Source organism: Salvelinus fontinalis, chromosome 12 (genome assembly GCF_029448725.1).
Source record: "Salvelinus fontinalis isolate EN_2023a chromosome 12, ASM2944872v1, whole genome shotgun sequence".
NCBI classification, from domain to species: Eukaryota; Metazoa; Chordata; class Actinopteri; order Salmoniformes; family Salmonidae; genus Salvelinus; species Salvelinus fontinalis.
In genome coordinates, this window is record NC_074676.1 from 38,168,685 (window position 1) to 38,192,409 (window position 23,725).

Consider the following 23,725-nt stretch of genomic DNA (forward strand, 5'->3'; position numbering starts at 1 on the left):
CATAAGCTGCCTCCAACGTCATTTTAGAGAATTTGGCAGTGCGTCCAACCGGCCTCACAAACGAAGAAGAAGTGTAACCACGCCAGCCTCGGACCTCCATATGACTGGGCCAGGGAGGGCATAGGCCCACCCACTTGGGAGCTAGGCCCACCCATGGCTGCGCCCCTGCCCAGTCATGTGAAATCCATAGATTAGGGCCTAATGAATTTATTTCAATTGACTGATTTCCTTATAAAAACTGTAACTCAGTAAAGTCGTTGAAATAGCTGCATGTTGCGTTTAGATTTTTGTTCAGTGTAATAAAGCATTTGATAACATGCACACTGCTTAATGCAGTCATTGACTAATGTATACATTATTAAACCTATAGGCTTAATATAAGTGTTATATTATGCTTAATGTAGCTATGGAGTTGAGGGCATTAACACAATGGATACCAGTGATATTCTCTCAAAAACCAAAAGAGACTCTGGAGGTTCAAAATCATGCATGGAGTTATGACATTTGAATGAACACTCATATTCACTATTATAATTAAACGATCATAATAAATTCTACTTTCAAGAAGCCAGTGAGATGAAGCTACAAACATTTCCTTTAAGTAATACGTTGTGGTCGCACACTTTCAAACTGGTGGCAGGCAACGCTACAAAGACTGTGGTGTGTTTGGTCAGCAGGCTACCATTTGAATGTAGCTGTGCTGTAAAAAAAAAAAAAAAAAAAACATTATAGAGAAAGGCAGCACAGGACACTGTCATAAGCCAAATATATAATTGCCACGCTTCATCAAAGCGCAATGTCTATTGTGTTCCAAGTGAATTGTAATATTGTGACACAAATTAATATCAAAAGGCAGTTGATTTCACAGCAAATGTATTGGTCAGCCTCAGTTACAACGTTCATTGAAACTAAGAAGGAACACTACCTATGCATAATTATTTGGATCAGAGAGTTTTGACTATTATATTCTACAGTAACAGTATTTTCTTACACCTGTATGTTATTGGTATGTATAACAGTATTGTAGCAGAGTAAAAGGCATGGCTACAACAACACTGTATTCCTCTGTAAACGCAAACAGCCGATACAACCTTATATTTATAACATTGATGTCTTCTAGATAAGCAATTCATTAACTATGCTGAATAAAAATATAAAAACAACATACAACAATTTCACTGAGTTACAGTTCATATAAGAAAATCAGTCAATTGAAATAAATTCATTAGGCTCTAATCTATGGATTTCACATGACTGGGAAGGGGCGCAGCCATGGGTGGGCCTGGGAGGGCATAGGCCCACCCACTGGGGATCCAGACCCAGCCAATCAGAATGAGTTTTTTCTGACAAAAGGGCTTTATCACAGACAGAAATAATCCTCAGTTTCATCAGCTGTCCAGGTGGCTTGTCTAAGAAGATCCTGCAGGTGAAGAAGCCAGATGTGGAGGTCCTGGGCTGGCGTGGTTACACAGTCTGTGGTTGTACTGCCAAATTATCTAAAATTACATTGGAGGCGGCTTAGGGTAAATAAATTAATATTCAACTCTGTTGCAACAGCTCTGGTGGGCTTTCCTGCAGTTAGCATGCCAATTGCACACTCCCTCAAAACTTGATACATCTGTGATACATTTTGTTGTGCCAAAACTGCACTGTTAATCATCATGCTGCTTAATCAGCTTCTTGATATGCCACACCTGTCAGGTGAGGTGGATGGATTATCTTGGCAAGGAGAAATGGTCACTAACATGGATGAAAACACATTTGTGCACAAAACTCAAAAGGAAGAAGCTTTTTGTGTATATGGAACATTTCTGAGATCTTTTATTTCAGCTCATGAAACATGGGACCAACACTTTATTTTTGCTCAGTATAAATGGAGAGGATGTGAATGTAGTCAGATGACTGTCATCCAGTGTTAGAGCATGAGTGTCCCATTCAGGAGCCACTGGGAAACAAAGATGAACAGAGCGATAGGTGTCACATGGATGAGTTCCAATTCTCCTTTCCCATAAATTGACTCCGTCATGCATTTAAAAGCACTAGATTGGTCCATTTTAAATACCAATTTGTGCTAAATTAATAATGTTTTTGATACATAACAGTGGTGGGTTTGAAAGACACTTACCAGCAGCTACTAAAACAACTGACAAGAGATGTGGAGCTTTAAGCCTCCATAAATGAAATAGGAACTCCAGACAGGAGTCTCTTGAAAACAAAGGTGAGAAAATGGTACGTAAACTTGCATTTAAAATGTTTTTGGTATTTGGAGTTAGACAGATCACTGCAGTTGAAAGATCTTTTTTCATAGTCTTTTCAAATCTCACTTAGGAAAAGCAATCTCCATACAATTCAGTCTATATTAAAGTCTTTACTTGCTGTAACCTGCAAGCAGATGCAGAATTCAGACCAAATTTAGCATGCTAACAGGATTAGGAACAACAGTATTGATCAGGTACACCTAGGATTGCACATTTTGGGGAAAATTCAGAGGTGGAAACTTTCCGTGGGAATTAATACCATTTAAAATGTGGATGTTTTTTTGCATTGGATATATTTACCATATCATATGGAGACAGGGTAAAAAGTTTATGTTTCTGTCATAAGTAGACAATTGCAAATGATTAAATCATTCCAATAGAAATTGTAAAAAACAATTGAACTTGAAATTAATTGACTTCACTGAACAAGAGGGAATATTGAATGAACCAATGATCCATCGCATCTCCCAAAAACATTTTCAACATACATCTGTAAAATGATAGTTTCTAGACTAAAGCTTTGGTTGTCTTTCTCTCAGGGTTCCATGTCTTCTCCCCGGACCTCCTCAATGTCCAACTCTTGAACATCAGACTGACGCTTCATCTTCACTGTCACTTTAAAACATTGTTGATGATGGCTCATTGTCAGGCTCAAAAAGCCCAAAATTTGCCCGGATGGCCACCAATTTTCCAACCCTTGTATTGGTCAGCCTGTTGTGTGCTTTGGTGTGTGTGTTCCCAAACAAGGACCAGTTGCGCTCTGAGGCGGCTGATGATGGTGGGATTTGGAAGATGGAGGCAACAGAGCCTCAGATCCACAAAGTCCCTTCCACCAGGTGGCTGATGAGATATGCTGGCACGACTGCCATATTGCATCTCCATCACAAAGCCTTTGCTTGGAAGTGTACTTTGCCAGACTGCCGAGAACCTTGCTCTCATCCAGGCCCAAGGTGGTGAGACACGGTAGTGATGACACCATAGGCCTTGTTGATCTCTGCCCCAGACAGGATGCACTTGCCAGCATACTTGGAGTCCAACATGTACGCTGCAGCTTGTATGGGCTTCAGGCAGAAGTCTTCACGCTTTTTGATGCATTTCAGAACTGCAGTTTCCTCTGCTTGGAGCAACAGTGAAGTGGGCAGGGCAGTACGGATTTCTCCTCCTACATCTGCAAGCAAAGTCTGAACATCAGACAGGATGACATTGTCTCCCTCAATCTGTGCAATGGCTACTGCTATAGGTTTCAGGAGTTTCAGGCTGCTTACCACTCTCTCCCAAAATACATCATCCAGGAGGATCCTCTTGATATTGGCAGACTGTGATATGGCCATTTCTTGGAGAGACTCCTTCCCCTCCAGGAGACTGTCAAACATGATGATAACACCACCCCAACGGGTGTTGCTGGGCAGCTTCAATGTGGTGCTCTTATTCTTCACACTTTGCTTGGTGAGGTAGATTGCTGCTATAACTTGACGAGCCTTCACATACCTAACCATTTCCTTGGCTCTCTTGTAGAGTGTATCCATTGTTCAGTGCCATGATGTCCTTGAGGAACAGATTCAATGCATGAGCAGCACAGCCAATGGGTGTGATGTGAGGGTAGGACTCCCCTACTTTAGACCAAGCAGCCTTTATGTTCGCAGCATTGCCTGTCACTAGTGCAAATACCTTCTGTGGTTCAAGGTCATTGATGACTGCCTTCAGCTCATCTGCAATGTAGAGACCGGTGTGTCTGTTGTCCTTTGTGTCTGTTCTCTTGTAGAATACTGGTTGAGGGGTGGAAATCTAGTTAATTATTCCTTGCCCACGAACATTCGATCACCCATCAGAGATGATTTCATTACAGTCTGCTTTCTCTATGATTTGCTTGACCGTCACTTGAACTCTGTATCCATCAAATTAGTAGATAAAGCATGTCTGGATGGAGGGGTGTATGCTGGGCGAAGAACATTCAGAAATCTCTTCAAATACACATTGCCTGTGAGCATCAGAGGTGAACCAGTTGCATACACAGCTCGAGCGAGACATTCATCAGCATTTCTGACTACGTTCCTCCATTGAGTCAAAAACACTTCTGATTCCAGGAGGACCATGAGCTGTTGTTATCGATAAGATGTCCAATTCATCATTTTCACCTCGAATAGAAGTACAGGGACTTTTGTCAGATGTTGCTTGTTGTGAGCGTTGAGGGAACTTTATGCACTTGATCAGATTCTGCATCTTTCTTGCATTCGTCACATATGATTTGGCACAGTATTTGCAAATGTACACAGCTTTTCCTTCTACATTAGCTGCAGTGAAATGTCTCCACACATCAGATAGTACCCGTGGCATTTTCCTGTAAAGGTTAGAATTTTGGGGGGGGAAACCCTAATACAATTCCATGTACAGATAAATAGTTAGGCAGTTAGATTAAACAACTCCTTTGTTAAATAAATGTGTTAAAATGAAATGTATGGAAACAGGTGAATTAACACTCAGTTAACACGCTCAAGCAAGCTAAAACCCATATGGTAGCAAAAACTATCAGAAATAGTTAAGTTAGAAATTATTTAAACACACTTTACTGTAGGCTACTATTTACTAGTTAACAAAAAATTGTCAAAATATATTCCCCCCACCCAGTATTGTAATCAAAACTTACCAGAAAGCATACAGTCCTTGGCTCAGACAGTGTAGTAATGTGGGCTCAATAGCATCTCATTAGTGTGCAAGAGCTAGAGAATCAGCTGTACATGTGATGAAGAGTGCAATGCACATTTGATGGAAGAATTCATTGTGCATGCAGAGGGTTGCAATTCCATTGAATTGGAGATAGTTCAACCAAAATATGCCACAAGACCTAGAATTGCCTTGTGTATCCCACAAAAAAAGGTTCACTGTTATAAGCTAACTTTTTTGATGAATTTAAGCAAAATTCCCAAAATTCCCAGGCTTACTGTAACTTCCCATGGAAATGTACAAGAAAGCTTCCGACCCTTTGCAACCCTAGGTACACCTAATAAGGCCCTGTTAGGATGGGAAACAGGTGCAACAAGACACTATCATAGGTAAAGGGGTAGTAATTTCCAATGGTGCTGAAAATATCAGTTTATAACAGGGCAGTGCTCTTATAAGTCCACAGCTGGCTCTGGTCATGATATTTTCTTTTGTGGGTCATTTTTATCATTAAGGGTTAAATGCCCAGTGCAGACAACTCAGTTTGTATGCTTCGTATCATATTGTACAACAGCTGATGAAACTAAAACTGTAAAAGTATAAAACATTTCATAAGTAATTTCCTGATAATTGCTGGTTGAAAATACAATATACACAAGACCATCTAAAATCAGCAGGTTTTAAAATGAAATGTATGGAAACAGGTGATTTTCAGCTTGCCTGGGTCATCACCAGGTGGTAAATTAGACCAATAACAAAGAGTTCCAAACAGCTAGTTTGGAGTTTTCCCCTCCCCACTCAGACCACTCCCAGACAGACAGTCCTAGGAAAAGTCTGAGAAAGTTTTGCTGAAAATAATTTACAATTTTAATGGAAAACTAGTATAGTAAGGTACTTAATTGTAACCCAGAAATGTCATATGTGTAAAACAGCTCCATCGGGCCTTTAAAAGGAGGCGGTTACTATAGCAAGAGTGCAGACCACATTTGAGTCATTTAGCAGACGCTGTTATACAGAGCGACATACCTGTAGTCTCACGCTCAGAAACAATTAGATGCTAGTATTGTGAACTGTAATAAATTACTTTTAATCTCAAACTTCTGTCACACCCCCCGCCCGTTTTCAACTTAAGTGCCAAAAACTGATAATGGGAATAAAATCCATAAACCGCTGAGATGCTTCACAAGTGGGAATTCACAGTAACAGAAAAATCATCAGGAACATGGGGGGAATTTGCTTTTCCTCTAAATGAAACAAGCTGAAGTCCCAAGGTGAATCCTTGCATCAGAGGTCCTTCCTAGGGAGTGAGTGCAGCTTTTCCAGCAACGTATTCATAATGGGGGAATAATTCTAGGTTGGAGGCATCTTCCATTGTAAGGTCCAATATGCATAGGTAACAGTTTTGTGTTAGCTGCTGCTGGAGTTGGTTCACTTGGCATTGTAGTTGGCAAAGCGCTGGTTCAGGGGGTTCTCTGGCGACTTCATCCACTCCTTTTTCAGTTGCTGCTTGAGCTGTGACAGCCGCATGTTGGGGTTCTCTTTTTTAAGGAGGGGCATGTTCAGTTCCTCGTACGAGGTGAAAGCTGCCTTCACCCTGCGCTCGGGGTGGCGGTCGAGCTCTTCAGCCGTGCTGGGAAAGAAACAAACAAACACGAGGAGAGGGCTGAAACTTGGTTCTCTATGGAACCCCATACTTGTTATGATACCTGTCATGTCTGCTTTATATAGCCTGGAGTGTGAAAAGTAACTTGTTATACGTCTACATTGTAGGTCACACCAAAAGCACTTTATGTTGATAACGTATGGTAAACTGATGGAAAGGCTCCCCTAGTTCTATACAGTAATTTCAATATTGCTTTTGTAGGGGGTAACATTGAGAGGTTATGCCTCTTTAGTATTCTGTACCTGAGCACAGCAATGGCATCCTCTATGGATCTAGCATCCACTGCACCTTCCTCAGGGATGATGCGATTCACATTCTCCTCCAGGGGTGACTCCAGTTGACTCTTCTCTGTGGACACGAACATAGGAGAGGGGGAACATAAAAATACAACAGAACCCTGAGAGGAAAAAGAGCCTGGTTAATGCTTAAAGGAATAATGGTGAGGTCGTTGCCTTTCTCTTTGGGTTGCTCCTGCTGTTGTAGCGCCTGCTCAATACGCAGCGTCTCCTCAATCTGGGCCCGGGTCACTTTGCACGCCGCCACAGCAGCAGCCGCCTCCTTGGCCTTGCCCTTAATCTTTGCAGCCTCCTCATCCAAGAGCCGCTGGTTCTCTTTCTTTCTCTCCAGGGCCTCAAGGCGCTTCTTCTCCTTGTCGTCCTGCAGGTTCAGAGAGGAGACATTTAAAGCCTAAATGATCAGACCCACTTCAACATATCAGGGAATTACAGATTCGTCTGGTCTGTACATACATAGCCAGATATTGGATTGTGATATAGTCCAATTGAATAGTGCTGCAGACTATTTGACCCAGTGTGGGAATAAGAAACAGAGCAAGAAAAGTCACCTTCCTCTGTTCTTTCTTCAGGACATGTTTATCATTCTCCTGCCATAAAGCATCCTCCAGCTCCTTCTTCTTGTGGGAGTCTTCCACAGCTTTGGCCTCTGCCTTGCGGGCCTTGGCAGTCATCGCCTTGGAGTTCTCGCCCTGGAACTTCTTCGGCATTCCTAAAACTAGGCCTACTCTTCAGCTGACACAAACAAAGTATTATTTAGACATTCTATCATAAACCAAACCAGGTGGCAAGCTAACTTACCGAGTCACCATCTAATTGAGCCATGGGCCAAAGATAAGACTAAACAAACCAAAAGCATCTTAAGGCTAAGATCATCAATAGAACCATAGAACCGTACAATTCTAACGATGAACTTAGCCTTTAAGGCCTTTGCAGACTATGTTAGTCTTTTACAATTATCAAGTCACACTGTGTAATGTTACCTAATCAAAATCTTGATATCAACCTGGCCAGATTGTACAATTTGCTTCAGTTCTGTCATCACATTCTGCGATTGGCTTACGAGTAGTGATGATCAGTTCGAACAATTGTTTTTTTCCCCAACTACTCTTTATATTGACTAGAATTATGATTAGCTTTTCTGAAAAGACTTAATGTTAATCGTTCGTTTGACCTGCTAGTGCTAGCTGCAATGAGTCCTACAGCAGGACTAATACACGCTCCTCCAGCTCAGCATCTCCAGAGATGTGCTCAGACTACCAACTCTGTCATATGAGTGCAGGGAAATAGATCATGAGTATAAAGAAAAATACATGTTTAGAACTCATAATTGATCGCATGGTGCAAGAATTAACGCAATTAATTGATTACTGAATGTTATGGACACAGCTCTGTAGAACCAAAACGTACACAGCCTCTGCTCAACAAACTCGAACTTGAGAACAAATCGCTTGGGGGGTGGGGCTGCAGTTCGCAAACGACATTGTGCTCATCACCCTCACGGCAGTCAAGCAATGCATTCCGCAGAGAGTCAATCACAATCTAGTCCGGTTGCGGCCACAACTAAACAGTTTCAAATGTATCAAGAAATAATCTTATTTGTATGCCTAGCAATCAACAAATGTACATTGTTTTAAAGCACACGTTTGCAAGTCTTAGTCACAAATGACAGCTCCAATATGACCCTTATGGTGAACGAGAGTCTTGTAGAATCATGACTCAAATTTCCAGTTCATCGTTCACCGGTAGGGGGTTTTGCGTGTTCTGGGCATTACTTAAATGAACAAAATTAGTAGAAAGATCAATTATTTTGACTGAACAAGTTTAAAAGATCTGAGTCAGTACTACTTGCGATGCTACGTAAGTCGACGTAGGCTACGTCAACTGCAGCGGTGTATTTGATCTGCGCATGTGACAGCAACGCAAGCCTCACTCTGCTCATGGGGTGTCTCTCTTTGTCAACAAAGACTGGTATGCGATCCAAAATATTAAGGAAGTCTCAAGGTTCTGCTTGCCTGAGTTAGAATACCTAATGATAAACTGTAGACCCTACTATTTACCAAGAGTTTTCATCTATATTTTCGTAGCTGTCTATTTACCACCTCAAACTGATGTTGGCACTAAGACCGCACTCAAGAAGCTGTTTAGGGCCATAAGCCAACAAGAAAATGCTCATCCAGAGGGTGCCCCTAGCGGCCGGTGATTTTAATGCAGGGGGGGATGCCTCATTTCTACCAGCATGTCACCTGTGCAACTAGAGTAAAATAAACTCTAGATCACCTTTACTCCACAGAGACACATACAAAGCTCTCCCTCACCCTCCATTTGGCAAATCTTACATTAATCTATCTTCCGGATTCTTTCTAACAAGCAAAAACTCAAAACAGGAAGTATCAATGACGCACTCAATACGGAAGTGATCCGATGAAGCGGATGCCAAACTACAGGACTGTTTTGCTAGCACAGACTGGAATATGTTCCGGAATTCATCAGATGGCATTGAGGAGTTTACCACATCAGTCACCGGCTTCATTAATAAGAGCATTGACAAAGTCATCCCCACAGTGACAGTAGGTACATTTCCCAACCAGAAGCCATGGATTACAGGCAACATCCGCACTGAGCTAAAGGCTAGAGCTGCCACTTTCATGGAGCGGGACACTAATCCAGACGCTTATAAAGAAATCCCGCTACGCCCTCAGGCAAACCATTAAACAGGCAAAGCCATTGGCTTATGGCCCAAAACGCACTCAGGCAAACCATTAAACAATACAGGATGCTCGTCAGTTTACAAGCCCTGCCACATCCATCACAGATTACAAAGGGAAACCCAACTGAGAGCTTCACTGACAAGCAACATTCCTTCTATGCTCACGTTGAGGCAAGCAACACTGAACCATTCGTGAGAGCACCAGCCGTTCCGGACGACTGTGATCACGCTCTCCGTAGCCGATGTGATGTCACCTTTAAACAGGTTCACATTCACAAGGACGCAGGACCAGACAGATTACCAGGACGAGTACTCAGTGTCTTCACTGACATTTTCAACCTCTCTCTGACACAGTCTGTAATACCTACATGTTTCAAGCAGACCACCATACTCCCTGTGCCCAAGAACGCCAAGGTAACTTGTCTAAACAACTACCACACCGTAGCACTCCCATCTGTAGTCATGAAATGCTTTAAAGACTGGCCATGGCTCACATCAACACCATCATCCCAGAAACGCTCGACTCACTCCAATTCCATACAGTCCTAACAGATGACAATCTCTACTGCACTCCACACTGCCCTTTCCCACCTGGACAAAAGGAACACCTAGGTGAGAATGCTGTTCATAGACTACATCTCAACGTTCAACACCATAATGCCCTCCAATCTAAGCTCCCTGGTAATGAATGAACATCTTCCTCAACTGATTCCTGGACTTCCTGATGGGCCGGGTAGTGAGGGTAGGCGCTTATCGTGGACTACAAGAAACGGAGAGACAAATATGCCCTCATTCACATCAACGGGGCTGTAATGGAACGGGTCGAGAGCTTCAAGCTCCTGTGTCCACATCGCTAAGGACTTATCATGGTCCAAACACACCAACACAGTCGTGAAGAGGTCATGACAATGCCTCTTCCCCCTCAGGAGGCTGAAAAGATATGGCATGGTCCCTTAGATCCTCAAAAAGTTATACAGCTGCACCATTGAGAGCATCTTGACTGGCTGAATCACCGCTTGGTATGGCAACTGCTCGGCATCCGACTGTAAGGCGCTAGAGGGTAGTGCCTACAGCCCAGTACATCACTGGAGTCGAACTCCCTGCCACCCAGGACCTTTATACCAGGCGGTGTCAGAGGAAGGCCCTAAAAATTGTGAAAGACTCCAGCCACCAAAGTCATAGAGTTCTCTCTGCTACCGCACGGCAAACCGTACCGGAGCGCTAAGTCTGGGACCAAAAGGCTCCTGAACAGGTTCTACACCCAAGCTATAATACTGCTAAATAGTTAGTCCGAGTAGCTATTGGGTTGTCTGCGTCGGCCCTTTTTGCACCAACTCTTTTTAACTATGCACACACACTGGACACTACCCAAACACATACACACAATCGCCAAACACTGCTGCTACTGTCTTATCTATCCTGTTGCCTAGTCACTTTATCCCTACCTATATGTACATATCTGCCTCAATTTCCTTGTTCCCCTGCACATCGACTCAGCACTGGTACCCCATGTATATAGCCAAGCTATCATTGAGTTTTTATTCCTTGTGTTACAATTTTTTGGAGGGAGTATAGTGCATTATTAGGAAGGGCCTGTAAGTAAGCTTTTCACTGTTAGTCTACACCTGTTGTTTATGAAGCGTGTGACAATTAAAATTATAAAGTGAGTAATTATGCATCTTAGAATTAGTTCTCACATACAAACTTCATATGTCTGAACTCAGAATCAAATAGGCTTCCCCAAAATAACATGGTCGCAGTGGTAGAACGTTTATTTTGATTGGGATTTTGATAAATGCGCAAAATCACCATCAGGTAGCCTGATTTCAGATGTGTCATTTCAGATGTGTCATTATTATGGAAATCGTTCTTCTTGACAGCATGTAGACTAAACGTTTAAATCTTGGTGCCGGCCATGTTTCTATTGGTCAGTCACTGGGATCGGCTCATAACACCAGCCAGACTACACGATAAAGGCAACAACAACAAAAAAATCGTACACTGCTAGAACTTTGTCAGAGCCTATTGTACCGCAGGTTGCGGTACTTAAAAAAAAAAAGATTGGCAGACCTAGACCCTGTCACACTGAATGAGCCAAGATGTCCGACCTAAGAATTTGACCACCTTCTTGGAAATGTTGTCTGGGATGGCAAAATCGTGGCATAAAACAGCCAAAATCGTACTGTCTGCAAATCCCTTTAGATGATTTTGGGAAACCGGGCACTGATCAACTGAGGATGCCAGCCCATTCCGATAGCAAGCAATCTGACAAGGGCCAGGTTTCCATTGCTAACAATGCATCTTTCCTACAACAGCTGAAGATGTAACATGCGTTTCTCAAAACACCATGCAGAGAGAACATTCGCTAAGTGCGTCGTTGGAGCATGTGTCAATACTGATAGTATTGAAATAAAGGGAGCACTGCTCTCGGATCAACCTTCTCCATATAAACCTTACCTTAACATTATTTCACAATACTGACGATGGATCAGCACCTATTACCACCTACGGCTGCAAATATTGACGCTGCTTATTCTAATTCTTTAGGCAGAACCAATAAAAATGCACTTAACAAAAAAAATCATCCACGACACCCGCTAGTTTGACAAGTGGCTGACATGCTGACCACACTGCATCTCATGCGCTGCTAAATAAATGTACACGTTATTCAATCATTGCGCGAGTCAATGAGCGTCTGCGTAGCCAGGCGCTAAACTAGAACTTGGTTCTATTTGTGACGCGCTGCAAGTCCCACCTCTCCCCATTGGTTTTTAGGAGCATATACCCACGTGGGCGATTGAAAGATGAACTGAGGTCCACACTCCAGGCCAGTTGGTAGTGGTAATGCACCTTAAAGTTGGTTGCCAACAGGCATATAAAGTCCAAAGAAGAAGCCTGAAGGATGAGAGATTACTAGAAACGAACTCGGTTTACCCTTTTATCTGTGGATGGTCGGAGTAGAGGACATTGTGCATTTCAGATAAAATAACAGCCCAATGTTTATATCCCAGGATGTTTAATGCTTTTCGACCTGTCCCCAAATTAATATAGTTGGTTCAAAGTTTGTTTTGACATTTCAACCTGCGTGTCCTGATCGTTTGGTGTGGGTGGACAAAATCAACATGCGCACGCGCGGTCTGGTCAGCATGTGACACCATACCCAAACCGGACAACCGTGTGCACAAAGAGATTTTGTCCCCCCACACCAGACGCGATCACAACACACAGGTTGAAATATCATAACAAAGTCTGAACCAATTATATTAGTTTGGGGACAGGTCGACAAGCATTAAACATTTATGCCAATTTAGCTAGCTTGCAGTTGCTAGCTAATTTGTCCTGGGATATAGACATTGATTTGTTATTTTACCTAAAATACACAAGGTCCTCTACTCTGACAATTAATCCACACAAAACGGTCAACCGAATCGTTTCTAGTCATCTCTCCTCCTTCCAGGCTTTTTCTTCTTTGGACTTTATATGGCGATTGGCAACTAACTATCATAATAAGGTGTATTACCATAACTGAGCTCAGTTCATTTTTCAGTCACCTACGTGGGTATATGCTTCTAAAAGCCAATGAGGACATGTTGGAGGCAGAACTTGCAGCACGTTCTGTACCACAAATATAAATCAACTTCTATTTTAGCACCTGGCAACGCAGACCCTCGCGAGCAGTGTGGATGCAATGATTTAATAACATATGTAAATGTATTTTGCAGCGCACGCGACATGTCCGGTTTGGGCAGCGTGTAACATGCTAACCACACCACTCTCATTGCAAAATAAATGTACACATACATGTTACTCAATCATTGCACCCATACTGCTCATGCGCTGCCAAGTGCTAAAATAGAAGTGAGTTCTATTTGTGACGCTGAATGAAAGTCCTGCCTCTCCCATCTCATCTTTGGTTTATAGAAGCATTGGGCAATAGAAGCATTGGTTATACCCACGTGGGTGATTGAATGATGAAATGAGGCCGGTCAGTTGTGGTAATACACCTTATGAAAGTTAGATGCCAATCGCCATATAAAGTCCAAACAACAAAAGGCCTGGACGGAAGAGAGATGACTAGAAACAATTCAGTTGACCGTTTTGTGTGTGTATTAATTGTCAGAGTAGAGGACCTTGTGCATTTCAGGTAAGATAACAACTCAACCTTTATATCCCATGACAAATTAGCCAGCAACAGCAAGCTAGCAAAATAGGACAAATTAGCTAGCAACTGCAAGCTAGCTAGCTAAATTACCATAAAATGTTTAATGCTTTTTGACCTGTCCCCAAATTAATATAATAATTGGTTCAGAGTTTATTTTAATATTTCAACCTGCGTGTCGTGATCGCGTTTGGTGTGGGGGGACAAAATCACTTTGCGCACGATGAAGTCCGCAGTTTGGGCATGGTGTTATTAGGCTGGACACATTACATTTTTAACAACGTTCTTTTCAGAGAAAAACTAGTTGCATCCGCCGTGGAACCCAGTTTCATAATATGACCATATTTCCCAGTTGCTTGCCGTCGTTTTGAAGACCGAGGTAAAGACAGTTTCAGGTTGGATATTCGACACATATTTGCCTGTAGTTTTCCTTATGTCCACCAACAGCAGTTAGGGACAGTCAACAGTGACAAATCAAAATGTTCACGTTTCAATAGCTCTTTAACCATTACTCCTAAAACTGGTTGTAGCTAACTCACTGGCATAGATACACATTGCACACTTTTTTTCTTCGATTTACATCTCGCACTATTTTCAATTATTTATTTACATTTTGGAATTTCAATAGCTCATTGGTCATATGACCTACTGACTTCAAACAAGTTTCAGAATGTCCACCACCGACTACCCTTCTATATTGCACACCCTTTAGTTTGTCCATTTTCATCTCACATGAATTTTTCTAAATGTAAAATTTCAATAGCTCTTTGGTCATGTGACCTACTGACTTCAAACAAGTTTCAGAATGTCCACCACCGACTACCCTTCTATATTGCACACCCTTTAGTTTGTCCATTTTCATCTCACATGAATTTTTCTAAATGTAAAATTTCAATAGCTCTTTGGTCATATGACCTACTGACTTCAAACAAGTTTCAGAATGTCCACCACCGACTACCCTTCTATATTGCACACCCTTTAGTTTGTCCATTTTCATCTCACATGAATTTTTCTAAATGTAAAATTTCAATAGCTCTTTGGTCATGTGACCTAATGACTTCAAACAAGGTTCAGAATGTCCACTGACTATACCTTCATATCGTACACTTTGATGTTTGTCTACTTTCATCTCATGCTATTAGACTTAAATCTGTAAGCTTGCAGGCCTTCATTTTACATGGGTGTTTAAAAAAATTTGAAGTCAACAAATGTTCTATCCTCGCAATAACTATCTTTCACATGGACACTGAAAAGATCCGCAAAAATGTCTGTATGTGGAATGGATCAAGGACAGGAGAGGTGTTCAAACAGAAGTGCTTAAAGGAAGGTGCACAGGTAGGCCTCATGAAAAACAATGTTTCATATGCTCTTTTTAATCACAGTAATAGGCAGGGATTTGTCAGAGTGAGATTGATGACGTGAAATAATAATCACTTTCATATACTGTACATTAACACAAATCCTTCTACTCTGAGTATTAGCACACAGTTTACATAACCTGATAATGACTTGATATTTGAGTGCATTCACAAGCCACCTGCAGACAACTTACAAAATGCTGTAGTGCATTTGAGGGTTCCTTTTACTGATGAAAATAGTTATTTGATGCATGGCCTACTATTTCTAACTGGAAAAATAAATTCCTTTCTTTTGTGTAACACCAAAATGTCTAACATTCCAACCACAACTACATGTTGAACTACAGTTTTTTTTCCTGTGCAGTGATCAACTTAGCTTTTTGTATTTCTGAGTGACGTAAAGGTATCGACATAGTGATTAATTAACTTTTAATGTCATTAAAGAAAACAGAAAACAAAATGATTGAGTTAACACATTAGAAACAGAGCGTGTCATGAAACTGGAAAATAAAGATGACAATGGAAAGGGAAATCTTGATGATGGACAGAAATTCACTCAACACCAACTAGATCATTACTCCAGAGACAGAGGGACAGAAGATGAGGCAGAGAATCTAGAGGGCAGGAAAGATGACATACAAGCACACAGTGACAATGTTTGTTTTTCAAATGTTAAAGGATTGTGAGTTTGTTTTCAGTTCATGTTTAAGAGGACAATAACTCTTCTAAATGTGTTTCATTTGCACATTGGGACGACAGGTAGCCTAGTGGTTAGAGCTTTGGACCTGCAACCGAAAGGTTGCAAGATCGAATCCCCAAGCTGACAAGGTAAAAATCTGTCGTTCTGCCCCTGAACAAGGCAGTTAACCCACTGTTCCTAGGCCATCATTGAAAATAAGAATTTGTTCTTAACTGACTTGTCTAGTTAAATAAAGGTTAAATAAATAAATAAAATATTGCAGGTCAAAGCTCTGTGGCGAAGAAACAATTGTGAGGTGGTACAGACAAAAAGTCCTCTTTCCTTCGCCATCATTAATTAAGAGTTTAAAACTCTGCAGTCCCACAAATGCTTGTGGGTGAGGTAATAAATACTAGTCATAATATGACAATAAGCATTTATCACAATTGTAAACATAGCGTATGAAGGATGAACATAGAAGTACATTAGATGTGCACCTAACCAAGTAATATCATTATGTAGTTAACTGGAATTGGAGTTGAATGTTTCTGATGACACACACTTGAATATTTATGGTCCTTATTCTGTCACTTTAAAGTAAATAGTGAAGATGTGTCATCACGTAAACACAGTAATGTCAGCAATAACACTTTTTTTGACTACATAACGCCTTATGTATGATACTTAATCTCCCTAACAAGGCATATATACAGTTGAAGTCTGGAAGTTTACATACACCTCAGCCAAATACATTTAAACTCAGTTTTTCACAATTCCTGACATGTAATCCTAGTAAAAATTCCCTGTCTTAGGTCAGTTAGGATCACCACTTTATTTTAAGAATGTGAAATGAATAATAGTAGAGAGAATGATTTATTTCAGCTTTTATTTCTTTCATCAAATTCCCAGTGGGTCATAAGTTTACATACACTCATTTAGTATTTAGTAGCATTGCCTTTAAATTGTTTAACTTGGGTCAAATGTTTTGGATAGCCTTCCACCAGATTCCCACAATAAGTTGGGTGAATTTTGGCCCATTCCTCCTGACAGAGCTCATGTAACTGAGTCAGGTTTGTAGGCCTCCTTGCTAGCACACGCTTTTTCAGCTCTGCCCACAAATGTTCTATAGGCTTGACGTCAGGGCTTTGTGATGGCCACTCAAACACCTTGACTTTGTTGTCCTTAAGCCATTTTGACTTTTGTAGCCGCTTCCTCCAGCATCTTCATAAGTTCTGGTGCTGTTGTTCTGGGATTTATTTGCACTTTTCGCACCAAAGTACGTTCATCTCTAGGAGACAGAATGGGGCTCCTTCCTGAGCAGTATGACGGCTGTGTGGTCCCATGGTGGTTATACTTGCGTACTATTGTTTGTACAGATGAACGTGGTACCTTCAGGCGTTTGGAAATCGCTCCCAAGGATGAACCAGACTTGTGAAGGTCTACAATTTTTTTTCTGAGGTCTTCGCTGATTTCTTTTGATTTTCCCAAGATGTCACGCAAAGAGGCACTGAGTTTGAAGGAAGGCCTTGAAATACATCCACAGGTACACCTCCAATTGACTGAAATTATGTAAATTAGCCTATCAGAAGCTTATAAAGCCATGACATCATTTTCTGGAATTTTCCAAGCTGTTTAAAGGCACAGTCAACTTAGTGTATGTAAACTTCTGACCCACTGGAAATGTGATACAGTGAATTATAAGTGAAATAATCTGTAAACAATTGTTGGAAAAATCACAAAGTAGATTTAGCACAAAGTAGATGTCCTAACTGACTTGCCAAAACTATAGTTTGTCAACAAGACACTTGTGGAGTGGTTGAAAATACGAGTTTTAATGATTCCAACCTAAGAGTATGTAAACTTCGACTTCAATTGTATGTGACAATTACCCATTAAATTGCATGTAGACAGAATATATTAGACAAATAAAAAGGCACATGTAATTACGTTTGTTTTAAATCTCGATAAACAATCCTTCTAACTAACCAATATTCTCTGAAATGTCTATGCATTTTAGTTTATGCTTAATTATTTGTATAATGTTCTTCACATTCAAAGCATTTGTAGTTTTACTTTCTCTCCTTATACAGACAATCGAATTGTACTTTCAAGCAACCCCAAAAATCTGTGGTCATGGGACAAAGATTTACATCCTAAATCACTACTCAGCCCAAGTCATTCTAAATGGAGAAAGAGGTTTAGTGTGCAAGCAAAGTCTGCCCAAGATACTAATACAATCTGTTAGTGGAATTGGCTTAGTGGCAAGCATGTGAAATTATTTATTTCAGGTGAACTTCAGTAACTACAATGCTGTCATGAGTTTCTTGAATGTGAACCAGAACCACTGGAAGTTCATTGTGTGTAAAATCCTTTTTCCAAAATAATTTTTTTGTGATATGGGTCATTTAATAGTTAAATAATTTAATTGATCAATACATTTCTATATTGCTCCCCCAGTATCTGCATGAACCATCAGGCCAAGTATTTTTGTTTGAATCTGCTGGACAGAAAGAGAAGGAGGAATCGCAACACGCTGCATTCAAATTCAGGTCTTAGTTATTCCATTGTACTGGATCTAATACATATTAGCATTTTACATACATTCATAAGTGTAATACTTTTTTATGACATACTGTGAAAAACACTTGGATGCTGGCTCTGTCACTTTCAGACTTGCACAGAGCAGACTGAAAGGGGAAGGGTAGCTCTTGACTTGAACCACAGGGGTTCTCTGTAAAGCGAGAGTAATCCAAAAAGGCACAGACACACCCCTTGACTTTCAATTGGCACCCTTGACCTGTGCATTCTCTCCTGATTGGCTCTGTGGTGCTTAGTCAATGGGAACTCCGTTGCCGGCCCCATCATAAAGTTTACACACAGTCTGGCAGTCTGACCAAAGTGCCAGAGGTATGAGGAGAGACAACCTCCTTTGTATTTATGGGAACAAATATGTCCCAACACTTTGGATCCAATTCTTGGACAGTTAGAAGACACAATGCATCAATGCAACAACAACAAAACAAAAAAAAGAGTAACCTCAACCTTGTGGGTCTGTGGGCCAATAAAGTGCCAACTCAATTCTACCACTGACTAGTCTCTCATGCCCCTATGAACGGGGACACAGGGCAATAATTTTTAATCTAAACCAGCCCTTTTTTACTAGAGTACACTAACCTCTAATTGGGGCTCTTTTCTTGACACATAGTAGCAGTTTAACAGATAAGAAGTCAAGAAGATCAAAAAGTAGATTGTTGTAAGGGTGTATTACATCCTGTGCTGGCCCCATTGTCATATCCATTCTGGATTCTTAGTGGTAAAATAATAGCTGAAAAATGCCTCTATGCATATGTATACTGTATGTGGGAATGTCTTATGTCCGTCCTACATGTAGTTTTGATACATGGAATATTCCTCAACTGCATTTGTCATAAATTACTATTGCAAATAGAAGTATTATGTTCAACAACTGACATTTTCAGAACACACTTTAACACCCTTTTGTGCTTACAAGTCAGATTTGGTGGGCACTGTCATCTGTGATCTTTGTGATATGACTTTCTTTAAGCACGTACTGATGAAACTGTCACTTAATATTTTTTTCTTAAAGTCTACAAACGCTCTACATTTATTCACTCTGTGATAGGGTTGGATCCTATATGCTACTTTTATTATTGTCCTGTAAATGGTTCAGTGCCTATCATTTAGGCTGAGTGTAGAATGGGGCATAAAGGAAATTACCTCTACTAATAAATTACTACTAGATTATGGTGATAAGGAAAACAGCATACAAATGTGGATTGTGTATTCATTTGCCTATAATTAATCAGAATTCCATTATGTTTACATAAAAAAAGAGAATACTTCAAAATGAGAAGATCCTGCCATGGAAAAGACGACTGGGCGGACATAAAGTGGAAAGGAGGGGTAATAACTCACACCATGCAGCAGGACACCTTCAGCTGCGGGGTCTTTGTAATGCAGGTTTGATAGTTATATTTTCAATAATGAATGGTTAGCTGTTATGTGACAATTAGGTCAAAAACTATTTTATTTTTTGGTGTAGATGGCCAAGGAATTTGCACAGAACTTCCCCAACATCCCCTCCCAAATTGATATAGAACCTTCAAAAACACATGGAGCAACTGCAAAAAGAAATGGCTGAGGATATACTAAAACTTTCTGGTATGTAATGACATTTAATTCAAAGTAAATGTAAATTCTATAGTTGTATGTAGTTGTGTGGGACAGCCATATGTTCAGTTCATGCCTATGATTTCAGAGTTCAACAAAGCCAACAACTGCTTCATGTAAGACAATTTAAGATATAACCCAATGGATGGCTAATTTGTCATACTGCATTGATATTATTTATAACGTGTTACGCTTTGTTTTAGATTGAATGTTTTGCATGCCAACGGTGGTTCCATGTGCTGTGCCTAGGAATGAAGACAAAATAGTTCAACAGAGTAAAGAACACAAACTGGAAGTGCAGTCTTTGTTGTTGAAAATGTATGCTATACCCCACCCACACTGAAGAGGCTCTGAAATGTACATCAACCAGGGATAAAGAGAAAGACCTATTTGAAGTGTCTGTTGACACGTTGGAAAAGATTAAAGGTCTACAATTTATGTTTCATTTGTCAATATTTCATTTTTACTCATTGATTTACTGGCCGACATTACTATGGTTACATGTTCATTATATGTATTGACCAGCAAACCCACTGCAGCCTACCTCACTAGCTCACTCTCCATCCCTGTTTTGGACAATTAATAACATGACACTCGTACTTTTTGCCCTTTTCCTTTATGGTTGATATTAACGATGAAAAGAGATTATCTGTCTCTCTCCTATTGTGTAGCGCTGTTAAATACTGTGGAAAAATATTTTAAAAACTGGGAAAATAACTACTTAGAACTACCAATTATTATTAGATAAATATGAAAGAAAAGGGTAAACAACACTGGACTGAACCCCCTAATTGTCAAACTAATATTAATGTACAACAATATAGAAGATACATGACTAGAGGTTATGCAATATGGGTGTATATCCACTGCACGCTTCTTAGGTGTGTAATTGACATGACCAAGGGGCTATTGCAATTTAAAATTATGAAAAATGTACGTTACACCACGTGATTTTACACTACACAAACACGAGTGTGCAATATAGAAGGGTACATTCTGCACCTTGTTTGAAGTCAGTAGGTCAAATGACAAACGAGCTATTGAAATTTTAAATTCTGAAAAATGTATGTAAAAACGTGAGATGAAAATTGACAAACTAAAGGTGTGCAATGTGTAGGGCCACTGAGTGGACATTCTGAACCTTGTTTGAAGTCAGTAGGTCACATGACCAATGATCTATTGAAATTTTAACTTTGGAAAAATTCATGTAAAAATGTGTGAGATGACAATGGACAAACCAAAGGATGTGCAATATAGAAGGGCAGTCAGTGGACATTCTGAACCTTGTTTGAGTCAAGTAGGTCACATGACCAAGGAGCTATTGAAGTTCGAATGTAAACAAAAGTTTGTACTTTGTTTACCTCCCTAACTAATTCAACTAGAAATACAAAATGCTGGACACATTTCCACGTGTATTAGCTTTGGAACGCGAATTAATGTCCAAATCGTGAAAATGAGACCTGTGCAATGTTGTGCGCAATTTTTCCAACATCGTTAAACTTTTTTGGAGTATGTGGGTCAAGTGGTTTGAAAGCTATTGAGGTTTGAAAGAGCGAATATCCGTCGAATATCCAACTTGAAACTGTCTTTAACTCGGTGTTTTAAAGTAATCGCGAAAAAACAGGCCTTATTTTAGTGCATTGTTCACCCTGCCAGCCCCTATTAGTTCTATTGAGCACTGTGGCACCCCCAACTTGCCTTCCGAACATTCTATTCCCAGTTTATTGTTCAACTTCACAATACCTGCTTGGCTATTGTTGGCAATGATACCTGCTCACGTTGTTAATAGTTAAAATTTAAACAAAAATTATATTGGAATTCTGCGTTCTTCCCATCGTTTCCTATGGGGAAATATAGGCATGTCTGTCCATTTCGCCAAATATCTCGCAATGTGTGTATTTTTATTTTTTTCAAGTCGGACGCCATTTTAATCATGTGAATCTCCTCTGTAATTGTATAAGTCTTGGGCGGCGATCGCTAAACCAGAAATATACCTTTTTATTTTTTCCTTACTATCTCATTACGCAGACATAAGCACAGTTGACACCATTGAGGTGCGGATGTTTACTTTCTACACAAGTTTTTTTTTCTTTCAGTTTCGTCCGAAGAACAGATTGTAGTGGTAAAATAAAAAGGGATACATTTTGTGCCATTTAGGCGAAATTTAGTTCAAAACATCACCCCAGTCAAAACAGGATCTGCGAACGTTCGATTCCATTAATTTGCTATGGGATCGCGCTAGTGTTCCAGTTTAGCCAACGTTCTTAAGCATTAGGTGAATTTTAACTCGTTCTATTGTCCAGCCTAGTGTTATAAGGCAGGCAACGTTAACGATGGTTTTGGTTAACAGCTCGGACATTTAATGATGCACCTTCGAAGGATGAACTTTGCCGTCAGATGTTTTTGGGAAACCGGGCAAACGCATGTTACACACTGGCTTGCTGATATAAGTAACATTACATTAGAAGTTATACATATCAACCATGTAGCCTAACTCCAGCAATCCTGCAAGGTAACGTTAGTAACACGCTTACAAAACATTCGACAAACGTTAACTACCTAGCAAGATACTTTAGTCATACGAGTTATGTATTTACCCAACATATTACCAGTAACCACACATAAAACGTCTTGCAACCTAGCTAGTTTCCAGCTTCCATAGCGATGGCTGTATAAATGAGCAAGTTACTGCTAGCTAGCTAACCAGCCTGTTATGAGCAAGTTAGCTAGCCAAGACCAATATTTCAGTGTCTCCGTGCCAATTGAATCTCTTAACCAATGTAAAAATAAATAAAAGTGTGAAAGGAGAAGGGCTATACCTGAGCGACAGATGTTGTTTCGAAAAAGGCATCTGAGTGTCAGACCATTGAGCTATGAAATAACCCTTTCGTGACGACGCACCGTGATGACGTGCTGAACGAAATGGCTTGTTTAAGAGATAAATGTCATAATTTCTGAAATAAATCATTATATCAAAACCATTAAATAGTACAACCGGTCCTATTTTTTTGTAACATAATTCTGTATGTCAATCTAAAAATGTATACTATAAATACAGACAAAAAACAAATGCAAAATGTTCTCCTTCTCCATTCCACAGAAATCACATTTATAGTCAATATTCAGCTTGAATATTTCCAAAACATGTTTCAAAGGATAAATTCGATGTAACATTTTAAATGAAACTTCCTTTACTTTGTTACTGATACAATATTTGTTAGCAATTTTCCATGCTTTCTTACATTTGTATATCACCATAGATATTTGACCAAAAGAATATTGCTGAGGGAATTGTAGTATTACAAACAATATTCCTATTTCTGTTTATTACTACATAAATGTGTAGTATATTTAATTCAACTGCTAATAATACTAGGTAAATTTCATATTCACAAATGAAAATGGTCTAATTCAAAACCTAACTTTTTTCACTTTATAAATTAATTTAAACAATATGGCACTACTTTAACTAAAATGAAAAACAAAAAGGCAATTAAAACTTGTATTATTAATGAATATGATATGTTTATTTAGGATTCCTGGCAATGTAAATAGTTTGTGTGTATGCTTGTAGGTGACTAATCCTCTTTTGTTTGTTGATATTTGTTAATAAAACATTTTTTTAAATGGCTCGTTTAAGTGACGTCCCAAACTAACCCAATCTGTTTGATTGACTTGTTTTTTAGATTTACACTTTGTGTCTAATAAATTCTAGTTATATATTTAGTATTATTATGGTTTCCAAGCAAAGGTTTT

At 39.9% G+C, this 23,725-nt stretch overlaps 1 protein-coding gene across 1 annotated transcript; it reads right to left on the reverse strand.

Annotated features, from left to right (window-relative positions):
- Window positions 1-1,804: 1,804 nt before the first annotated feature.
- LOC129867331 (coiled-coil domain-containing protein 124-like) lies at window positions 1,805-22,898 on the reverse strand. The gene is made up of 5 exons (XM_055940663.1): window positions 22,789-22,898; window positions 7,424-7,607; window positions 7,032-7,236; window positions 6,822-6,927; window positions 1,805-6,546 (listed from the first exon to the last, which is right to left on the reverse strand). Exons 2-5 carry the CDS (start codon window positions 7,580-7,582, stop codon window positions 6,345-6,347), a joined length of 672 nt encoding a protein of 223 aa, XP_055796638.1. The 5' UTR covers window positions 7,583-7,607; window positions 22,789-22,898; the 3' UTR covers window positions 1,805-6,344.
- Between the last annotated feature and the right edge of the window lie 827 nt (window positions 22,899-23,725).